The sequence below is a fragment of the Triticum aestivum genome, chromosome 5D (genome assembly GCF_018294505.1).
Source record: "Triticum aestivum cultivar Chinese Spring chromosome 5D, IWGSC CS RefSeq v2.1, whole genome shotgun sequence".
Lineage (NCBI taxonomy): Eukaryota > Viridiplantae > Streptophyta > Magnoliopsida > Poales > Poaceae > Triticum > Triticum aestivum.
Genome location: NC_057808.1, coordinates 101,484,909 through 101,496,261, shown reverse-complemented (window position 1 = coordinate 101,496,261; position 11,353 = coordinate 101,484,909). Strand labels below are relative to the sequence as shown.

The following is an 11,353-nucleotide window of genomic DNA, read 5'->3' as shown; positions in this document are numbered from 1 at the left end:
AAACAATGTGAAATAGTTTCACTACTCACGCCAGCTGGAACACCACAGCATAATGGTGTGTCCGAACGTCATAATCGTACTTTATTGGATATAGTGCAATCTATGATATCTCTTACCAATTTACCACTATCGTTTTGGGGTTATGCATTAGAGACAGCTACATTCACGTTAAATAGGGCACCATCAAAATCCGTTGAGACGACGCCTTATGAACTGTGGTTTGGCAAAAAACCAAAGTTGTCGTTTCTTAAAGTTTGGGGTTGCGATGCTTATGTGAAAAGGTTTCATCCTGATAAAGCTCAAACCCAAATCGGAGAAATGTGTCTTCATAGGATACCCAAAGGAGACAGTTGGGTACACCTTCTATCACAGATCCGAAGGCAAGACATTCGTTGCTAAGAATGGATCCTTTCTAGAGAAGGAGTTTCTCTCGAAAGAAGTGAGTGGGAGGAAAGTAGAACTTGATGAGGTAACTGTACCTACTCCCTGATTGGAAAGTAGTTCATCACAGAAATCTGTTCCTGTGACTCCTACACCAATTAGTGAGGAAGTTAATGATGATGATCATGTAACTTCAGATCAAGTTACTACCAAACCTCGTAGGTAAACCAGAGTGAGATCCACACCAGAGTGGTACGGTAATCCTATTCTGGAGTTCATGTTATTTGACCATGACGAACCTACGAACTATGAAGAAGCGATGGTGAGCCCAGATTCCGCAAAATGGCTTGAGGCCATGAAATCTGAGATGAGATCCATGTATGAGAACAAAGTATGGACTTTGATTGACTTGCCCAATGATCGGAGAGCCATTGAGATTAAATGGATATTCAAGAGGAAGACGGACGCTGATAGTAGTGTTACTATCTACAAAGCTAGAATTGTCGGAAAAAGGTTTTTTGACAAAGTTCAAGGTGTTGACTACGATGAGAATTTCTCACTCGTATCTATGCTTAAGTCTGTCCGAATCATGTTAGCAATTGCCGCATTTTATGAAATCTGGTAAATGGATAAACAAAACTGCATTCCTTAATGGATTTATTAAAGAAGAGTTGTATATGATGCAACCAGAAGGTTTTGTCAATCCTAAAGGTGCTAACAAAATATGCAAGCTCCAGCGATCCATCAATGGACTGGTGCAAGCATTTCGGAGTTGGAATATACGCTTTGATAAGTTGATCAAAGCATATAGTTGTATACAGACTTGCGGTGAAGCCTGTATTTACAAGAAAGTGAGTGGGAGCGCTATAGCATTTCTGATAAGTATATGTGAATGACATATTGTTGATCGGAAATAATGTAGAATTATTCTGCAAAGCATAAAGGAGTGTTTGAAATGAGTTTTTCAAAGAAAGACCTCGGTGAAGCTGCTTACATATTGAGCTTCAAGATCTATAGAGATAGATGAAGACGCTTGATAAGTTTTTCAATGAGTACATACCTTAACAAGATTTTGAAGTAGTTAAAAAATAGAACAGTCAAAGAAAGAGTTCTTGCCTGTGTTACAAGGTGTGAAATTGAGTAAGAATCAAAGCCCGACCACGGCAAAAGATAGAAAGAGAATGAAAGTCATTCCCTATGCCTTGGCCATAGGTTCTATAAAGTATGCCATGCTGTCTACCAGATCTATTGTATACCCTACACTGATTTTGGCAAGGGAGTACAATAGTGATCTAGGAGTAGATCACTGGACAGCGGTCAAAATTATCCTTAGTGGAATAAGAATATGTTTCTCGATTATGGAAGTGACAAAAGGTTCGTCGTAAAGGGTTACGTCGATACAAGTTTTGACACTAAATCTAGATGACTCTAAGTCTCGGTCTAGATACATATTGAAAGAGGGAGCAATTAGCTAGAGTAGCTCCGTGCAGAGCATTGTAGACATAGAAATTTGCAAAATACTTACGGATCTGAATGTGACAGACCCGTTGACTAAAATTATCTCACAATCAAAACATGATCACACCTTAGTACTCTTTGGCTGTTAATCACATAGCGATGTGAACTAGATTATTGACTCTAGTAAACCCTTTGAGTGTTGGTCACATAGAGATGTGAACTATGGGTGTTAATCACATGGTGATGTGAATTATTGATGTTAAAATCACATGGCGATGTGAACTAGATTATTGACTCTAGTGCAAGTGGGAGACTGAAGGAAATATGCCCTAGAGGCAATAATAAAGTATTATTTATTTCCTTGTATCATGATAAATGTTTATTATTCATGCTAGAATTGTATTAACCGGAAACATAATACATGTGTGAATATATAGACAAACAGAGTGTCACTAGTATGCCTCTACTTGACTAGCTCGTTAATCAAAGATGGTTATGTTTCCTAGCCATAGACATAAGTTGTCATTTGATTAACGAGATCACCTCATTAGGAGAATGACGTGATTGACTTGACCCATTCCGTTAGCTTAGCACTCGATCGTTTAGTATGTTGCTATTGCTTTCTTCATGACTTATACATGTTCCTATGACTATGAGATTATGCAACTCCCGTTTACCGGAGGAACACTTTGTGTGCTACCAAACGTCACAACGTAAATGGGTGATTATAAAGGTGCTCTACAGGTGTCTCCAAAGGTACTTGTTGGGTTGGCGTATTTCGAGATTAGGATTTGTCACTCCAATTGTCGGAGAGGTATCTCTGGGCCCACTCGGCAATGCACATCACTATAAGCCTTGCAAGCATTGTGACTAATGAGTTAGTTGCGGGATGATGTGTTACGGAACGAGTAAAGAGACTTGCCGGTAACGAGATTGAACTAGGTATCGAGATACCGACGATCAAATCTCGGGCAAGTAACATACCGGTGACAAAGGGAACAACGTATGTTGTTATGCGGTCTGACCGATAAAGATCTTCGTAGAATATGTGGGAGCCAATATGGGCATCCAGGTCCCGCAATTGGTTATTGACCGGAGACGTGTCTCGGTCATGTCTACATAGTTCTCGAACCCGTAGGGTCCGCACGCTTAACGTTACGATGACAGTTTTATTGAGTTTTGATGTACCGAAGGAGTTCGGAGTCCCGGATGAGATCGGGGATATGACGAGGAGTCTCGAAATGGTCGAGACGTAAAAATCGATATATTGGACGACTATATTCGGACTTCGGAAAGGTTCCGAGTGATTCGGGTATTTTTCGGAGTACCGGAGAGTTACGGGAATTCGTATTGGGCCTTAATGGGCCATACGGGAAAGGAGAGAAAGGCCTCAAAAGGTGGCCGCACCCCTCCCCATGGTCTGGTCCGAATTGGACTAGGGAAGGGGGGCGCACCCTTCCTTCTTTCTCCTTCCCCCTTCCCTTCTCCTACTCTCACAAGGAAAGGAGGAGTCCTACTCCCGGTGGGAGTAGGACTCCCCCCTATGGCGCGCCTCTCCCCTTGGCCGGCTGCCTCCCCCTTGCTCCTTTATATACGGGGGCAGGGGGGCACCCCAGAGACACAACAATTGATCCTTGAGATCTCTTAGCCGTGTGCGGTGCCCCCCTCCACCATATTACACCTCGATAATACCGTTACGGAGCTTAGGCGAAGCCCTGCGTCGGTGGAACATCATCATCGTCACCACGCCGTCGTGCTGACGAAACTCTCCCTCAACACTCGGCTGGATCAGAGTTCGAGGGACGTCACCGAGCTGAACGTGTGTAGAACTCGGAGGTGCCGTGCGTTCGGTACTTGATCGGTCGGATCGTGAAGACGTACGACTACATCAACCGCGTTGTGATAACGCTTCCGCTGTCGGTCTACGAGGGTACGTGGACAACACTCTCCCCTCTCGTTGCTATGCATCACCATGATCTTGCGTGTGCTTAGGAATTTTTTTGAAATTACTACGTTCCCCAACACTACTCGGGAACACATGGATTGACCGACATGTGTCCTTCTTTGCTCTTGTGTCTGTCCCTTTGGGGAAATGTCATGCAGTGTCTACCGGACTCCTGATAGCTTGCTATAGCCCGGTTGCACTCGCTGCTGACCGACACGTGCATTGTTGGGTCATGTATGCCTGTCCCTATAAGTTTGTGCCACCTTGGGTTTACGACTAGTCATGTCAGCCCGGGTTCTCTGTCTTATGGATGCTAGCGACACTATCATACATGTGAGCCAAAAGGCACAAATGGTCCCGGCCTAGGTAAGGTTGCAGCCGTGGGAATACCGTACGTGAGGCCGCAAAGTGATGTAATGTGTTACATGCTAGATCAGTGCGACTTAGGATCGGGGTCCTGACAGAAGATGTAGTATTTTCTTCCGTAGTTCATTTTCTCTTACGTGAGTCATAGGACTACCGTACAACTGAAAGGGGTCGAAGTGTTTTGAAACTTATTTTTCTATGATGCTTAATCGAAACATATCCCAAGTGAGTTATAAGAGAAATCTCTTTGTGCTTCGAGACATTCACTTGTCAGCCAAAGACCTATCTATTCAATCTCTCGAGCCCCAAGAAAACCCCCCTCTCCCTCGGACTCAATCTCTCTATGATCTTCTGGGCTGTGAGAGAAATGTTCCAACCGAGGAGTCAGCTTTACTTGTTCCTAAAGTACAGTTGTTGGTTCGTTTGAAATCCGACCGCCAGATACGTGCCAGTTGTCCATTGGTTGTACGTCGTGTCCTGATTGGTCATTTCCCCCTCGGGATTGCTCCGGCTATGAATATCCACTCCGCGTCTTCCAAGATGGTTGGGTGCTTCGTGTGATTTTGACAAGATTGTCAGAGCACCCTCTCTCAAAAGATTTGAGTGAATCCACTGAGAGAAAACCCCAGAGCTGAAAATTTAGATAGTGGTTGAGCATCACAGAGATCGAAGTCTAGAGCGCTTTGCCTATCACTCTTCAGAGCTGCTAACTCTCTAGATGGTTAGGCGTCATAGTTTTCAGCAACCAAGAGTCATTGTGGTTTAGAAAGACAGTTTGTGAATGTTATGGAGATTGCCTGAAGTATCTACTCCGAGCAATCGACACAAGTTGACGAACTTGTTGTTTATGAGAATAGGACAGAGAGAGTTTTGCTCACTGTTCAAAAAATCGTCTGATTCAACGATTTATCGCTACTTAAGGGGTGACCGATAAGATTATGTCTTATCCTCATTGTTTATTGTTTGGGCCAATTTATCATTCTGACAAGCGATTTATTAGGATTCTAACGATAAATCGGACCTATTCCTAGCACTATGTTTGCAAAAACAATGTTTATTTGTGTTTTGTGCACCTTGTTATGCAATATGTACTGTTGTCCTATTTTGTTTGTCATTATACGAGGATGCAAAGGCTAGGAATCAAGATAGCACTTCTGTCCAATATTGTATTGGTGTTGAGTATACCATATTTTAGTGTTGGGTACCTAGGATTTGCAAAAGTGGCCGATTAATAGTCGACCGATAAAATTGATTGATTAATCTCTAACTGAGACGCTAACGATAAGTGATATCCTCAATATTGGTTTTGCTCCTGTGTTCAATCACAAATCCCTCTACTCTAACCAGACGTAGCTCTTTTGCAGAAGAGTGAACCGGTCGAACAAATATCGTGTCGCCATCAAGCATCTCTGGTTTCATCTCAACCTTGCAATACTTTCAGTAGTTTATCTTCTGTAGTATTTTGTTTCGTGAGTTTATCTTTCGTGCTCTTATCTGCTGTGTTTCGTCATCTGTTTTGAGATGTTTTCTTTTGTAGAAGTGCTACTGTTTAGTTTATTTTTCGCTGATGTGTATTGAGAGATTTCAATTTTTTAAAAGAAATTTTAAATCTCCCATTTAACCCCTCTGATAGATATACTCTTGATCCTACACTCCACCTGGACCTCGTCCCTCTTCGCATTCTGGCTGTGATGTGATGGGCCACAACACAATGGCTGCTCCGACGAGCTATGCTCGCAGTGTCGCCTCCTGCAGCAGAAACCCTCATGGTGATGGCCCGCACTGACATAGCAGTCCAGGGGTGTAACTTTCGGTGCATGGCGTTTTATAGGGAGAGAGGGCGCTCGATCTTATCCATGGTTGGATCGTGTAGTAGAGAGAAGAAGATGGAGAGGAACGAGTGTCTAGGATGAGAAATCAGAGGATGAGGAATAAAAAAGTGGTATGTTGTGGTCGGCCAGTCACATCTTGACGGAGCGTAACACTGATTGCGTGTGCAGGACCACTAGATGCGTGGATGTGATGGAGGCGACGAAAGCTTCGCTCAAATCGACCAGCTAATTCAATGTGTTTCCCTTAAAAAATGTTCATGAATTGAAAATAAAAAGGAAGATAAGAAAAGCGGGAAAAGGGAACATAAATGAGTAGAAACTAATAATAAGCAATAAAAGAAACGAAAATATCCAGAAGATAAGAAAAGAAACAAAACAATTCAAAATAAATAGAAGCATAATAAAGAAAGAAAAGAAAACCACAAAAAACTAAACAAATGAAAAAGAAGACCCAACAAACAATCTGAAACGCGAACGACTACGAAATAAAATAGGGTGCAGATGGAAATGGCCTGGCCCATTAACGGCACCCTTTGCGTTAGGCTGCCTCATGGCCGGCAATCGCCGATCTAAAGTTGCCTACCCTCGATAAAGAAAATTGACAACAATTAATATGGATTGGAGGTAGTAGATTTTTGTGTGTGTTGATTTTAATTTAGTTTCCTTTGCTCACTTTTTTTCAAGGAGATAACTCTCGGTCCTGGTTTTCCCTCGTCTCATTCACTAGAATTTACATGGTTAGATCATTGCAGAAAAGTACATGGGATGAACGGTATTTGTTAACGAGGTTCATTTAATATCGGCTATGTGCGAACCAACCAGTGGTTGGATGTTTAGGTGGATAGTGGTATTTTCATCCCACCAGAGTTCAAGCCTTAGTGCTTCACATTTATCCTGGATTTATTTCAGGATTTTCGGTGATGCACATTTAGTGGGGGGCGATGTTCCCATCAACTATGAGGCGCCTATGATGACTTCGTAAAATCTCAAGATAATATGCTGGCTCAGTCTCCCGTAGGTGCTCAAAGGGATAGGGTGTGCGTGTATGCGTTCATAAGGATGAGTGTATGCGCGCAACGCTTGCGTCTGTATTGTGCTAAAAATAAATCTGCTATGTTTCTGGAGCATATGACTACGGATGCTCTATGGATTTCAGTACCTAGTACTTCCTCTGTAAACTAATATAACAGAGGGAGTATATACAATTTTTTTGATAATTTCGTTCAAGTTTATTGGGCCCTTCTCGCAAGCACACAATTAGCCCCAAATCCTTCCTAAGTATCCTTTTTGAACTTTTTATTTGAACTTAAATCCTTCCTATCTATGCATGCCTGCTTGCATGAGCCCCGAGCTGTCAAACAACAACTGCAATACAAGCACGGCAAAATTATGGTGGTTCATTGCCACATGTGTTCAGCATGATGCAACTAACGACAGAGAGGAAAGACAAATCAGGAGAGGCGACGAACAAATGGAAATACATCATGAAACACATGCAAGGAAGGAATCGCTGATGCGCGCATGCGCATCCCAATTCCCGGCATATCTGCGGCAAAGAAACCTTCCCGGAATCAATTCGCGCTTATTTCTACGCCGACCAAGCTGTTGATGATCGGACAGCGACAGCGATATGACAGCCGGATCATATCGATCGCGCTGGCCGATTAAAATCCGGCTGCCGGCCGGCGAGTGATTTGTTCCCTGCGACGTACGGCCGGGCCGGGCCATATGGTGAATTTGCGTGGATCGACGGCGGTCCGGGCCGGCAGGTACCTCCTGCCGCTGGCCTTCCCGGCGTGCTGCGCCCTGTGGATGCTACTCGTCTTCCCTTCTCCGCCGGTGGAGGTCGCCGTCTTCCGGCAGAGTTTCCAGCCGAGCATTGCGCTGACGGGGCTGCGGGTCGTTGACACGACGCCGCCGTCGCCATCGGAGCGTCGAGAGATCGTTGACACGTCCTCGCCGCCGCCGCCGCCGCAGCCGACGGAGCGCCATGTCATCATTAACGCGCAGCCTCCACCGCTGGCACCGGCACGTCAAGCAAGAACAGAGATGTCACGTCAAGCAGGGACAGAGACTCCGTCGCCACCTCCGCCGGCGGTGGCGACCGACCGGTGCGCCGGCCGCTACATCTACATCCATAATCTGCCGAGTCGGTTCAACTCCGACCTGATCCGGGACTGCCGGTCCCTGTCAGAATGGACCGATATGTGCAAGCACCTCCTCAACGCCGGCATGGGCCCGCGGCTCACGCGCACCGGCGGCGTGCTCCCGTCCACTGGCTGGTACGATACCAACCAGTTCGCCCTGGAGGTCATCTTCCACAGCCGGATGCGACGGTACGACTGCCTCACCACCGACGCGTCCCGCGCCGCCGCCGTCTACGTGCCATACTATGCCGGGCTCGACGTCGGCCGGCACCTGTGGGGGTTCAGCAACGGCGTCCGCGACGCTCTCGCGGAGGACCTCTTCGAGTGGCTCCGGTCGTCGCCGGCATGGGCGGCGCAGGGCGGGCGGGACCATTTCTTCGTCGGCGGTCGCATCACGTGGGACTTCCGGCGCGAGGACGGCGGCGAGTGGGGGAGCCGGCTGCTTCTCCTCCCGGAGGCCAAGAACATGACGATGCTCGCCATCGAGTCCAGCCCGTGGCAGGGCAACGACATCGGCGTGCCGTACCCGACCTACTTCCACCCGTCCCTCGCCGGCGAGGTGGCCTCGTGGCAGCGCGCCGTGCGACGCGCGCGAAGGCCGTGGCTGTTCGCGTTCGCCGGCGGCGCGCGGGCGCACGACGGCAGCAACAAGAACGTTAACGCCGTCGTCCGCGACATGATCATCAACCAGTGCGCGCGGTCGCGGCGGTGCGGGCTCCTTCTGTGCGGCGGCCGTGGCCGGCGCAACGACTGCTACGCGCCGAGCAACGTCATGCGGCTGTTCAAGAGCGCCGCCTTCTGCCTGCAGCCCCAGGGGGACTCGTACACGCGGCGGTCGGCGTTCGACGCCGTGCTCGCCGGCTGTGTGCCGGTGTTCTTCCACCCCGGATCGGCGTACGTGCAGTACCGGTGGCATCTGCCGGCGGATCACCGCAATTACTCGGTGTTCGTGCCGGAGGACGGCGTGCGGAACGGCACAGTGAAGGTGGAGGACGTGCTCCGGCGGATCGGCGCCAGGGAGGTGGCGGCCATGAGGGAGCAGGTGGTCAGGTTGATTCCCAACATCGTGTACAGGGACCCAAGGGTCAAGGCTGGCTATCGCTCCAGGGACGCCGTGGACGTCGCCGTCGATGGCGTGATCGAGAGGGTGAGGAGAATCAAGCGAGGGCTGGAGGATGATGTAGGGCATCAGTGGGATAGTTACTTTGACAAGTAGCGAAACACTCTTTTGCTCTGATTTTTGAGACAAGGAGACACCAAAATGCATGGCCAATCAATATAATCTCAGGAGGTTACGTCGTATCCAGGGAAAAATAAGAGCATCTACAACCAACTCTCGCAAATCCCCACAGACGGATGCCTCGTACCGTCTCTATAGGGCTGATGGGCACTCGTGGCTGGACGCGTCAGCCATGTCGGATCAAACAGGTCGGACCCATCACAAATTGCCTCAAGATGACCCAGATCCATTAAACCCGTCGCCTTCCTCCCGTGTCTATTCATCATTTCCGCATCTGAGCCCTCGCCGTAGTCCACTCTTCTCCCCCATCCGCGCCGCCGTCCTCCATTCACCGTCCTGATTGTCATGCATCTCATCCCCAATCGTCGCCACGGATGTAGCCTCAGCCTCGTCCTTGGGGCTCCCGTCCTTGCTCCAGCCTGCAAGTCAGAGAACGTCACCCAGAGGGACTAGCGAAGGAGGCAGCGCGAGAGGTGATAAGGACACGCCTATGGATGTCCAGAATTTGTCCCAATCCTTCACGGTATAAAAGCAGCTCATATACTTTCCTCTCAAATATGCAAGCGACCTGCAATGAATAGGCTTAGGTGAGCACACCAAGTAAATTAAACCAGTAGAAATATTTCAAACACTTGTAATATATTACCAACTAATAGATGTAACACCTGTCCCAATCTGAATTATCCAGCAATGATAGAAAGCAAACACCGCAGATTGATTCTCCACTAGCAATCACAAATAGCAACCGCTGGAAACAGAATAGATAGTAACCGGCTTACAAAAACTTGATGATGTTCCAAACCAGCAGTAGATAAACTCTCCAACTCATGACTTCGATGAGCATGATCTAGAGAACGGGAACCACGAAGTTCCAGCATGCACCCAGGAGAAGGATCACCTGATCAAGTACTTCAGCAACCGGCAAGAATCGTGGCAGCAGCAATCTTCAATCCTTAGAGGAGGGTAACACCTCTAGGGTTCCTAGGAGGAAAACCACGACCATAAAAACAAAAAAAACTCCCCTTACATGGGCGCCCGCCCTAGGCTATATGGCACGCAGGCCAGCCCAACCTCTGGTCTGACTCGACCATAACTCGAAGCCGACTCGGACTTGACCATGACTCAAGAATTGTTTTGGCGATTGAGAACGATTGACACAGAATTTGACAATGGGATTGCACACGTTGGAAAGGGCATGGAATAAGCTTTCCAACAGAGTACTTACACATCCCAAACCGACTCCGTATGAGGGAGTTATGATATTTTTCCTCCACGCATGTCAGGCTGCACCGAACCAAATCCGAACTGATTTGTAATTTCCATATCTTTTGATTTCATGATTGGATTTCTCTGAGTCCGTGTAGAACTTGAAAAGGAGGGTCTCCCCTGCCCTTGGAAAGTCCTGGAGCACCTACATATCATCCTCAGATTCCTCAAGTGTCACCAACATTGATCCAATCTGAACACATGACTTCACTTTTTTTTCTTGCGTTGATTAACTCCAATGAAAACCTTGCATGGCATAGAATCACTAATTGGTAGAGCCTTGTATTTATTGTCATGTTTCACAATACAAGAGAATGAGCCAAACTGAATGGTAGGATTTTCCAAAATACCACCTTCTGAAATATATGTGGAATGGCACATCTTATCAAAATTGCTAGTTGTAGTGATTCGATGAACAATGGCCTTATCATCCTCCCCTTCATCAAAGAAAGTTGTCCTCGGCTTTAATAGATGGTTATTATGAGCTTCATTCTTGCGCACATTAGCACATTTGCAAGGATTTTCAGGAACAATAATAAGAGAGCTGGCGGCTACACCATTCTCACCTCCTTGAAGCAAAGTTGTCCCCGACTTGGGATAATTTTAGAAACCCGATTCTTTTTCTTTTGTAATGAGGGAAAACTTTAGCCTTTATAGCAGTCTCTTGTAGTGGCTTTAGAACATGATGCACTCCTTATGAACAAAGGAATACTGATTG

At 46.9% G+C, this 11,353-nt stretch overlaps 1 protein-coding gene across 1 annotated transcript; it reads left to right on the top strand.

The window, feature by feature from the left end:
- The first annotated feature begins 7,491 nt into the window (after positions 1-7,491).
- LOC123119687 (xyloglucan galactosyltransferase KATAMARI1 homolog) lies at positions 7,492-9,366 on the top strand. The gene has a single exon (XM_044539573.1). It carries the CDS (start codon positions 7,711-7,713, stop codon positions 9,343-9,345), a length of 1,635 nt encoding a protein of 544 aa, XP_044395508.1. The 5' UTR covers positions 7,492-7,710; the 3' UTR covers positions 9,346-9,366.
- Positions 9,367-11,353: the final 1,987 nt, after the last annotated feature.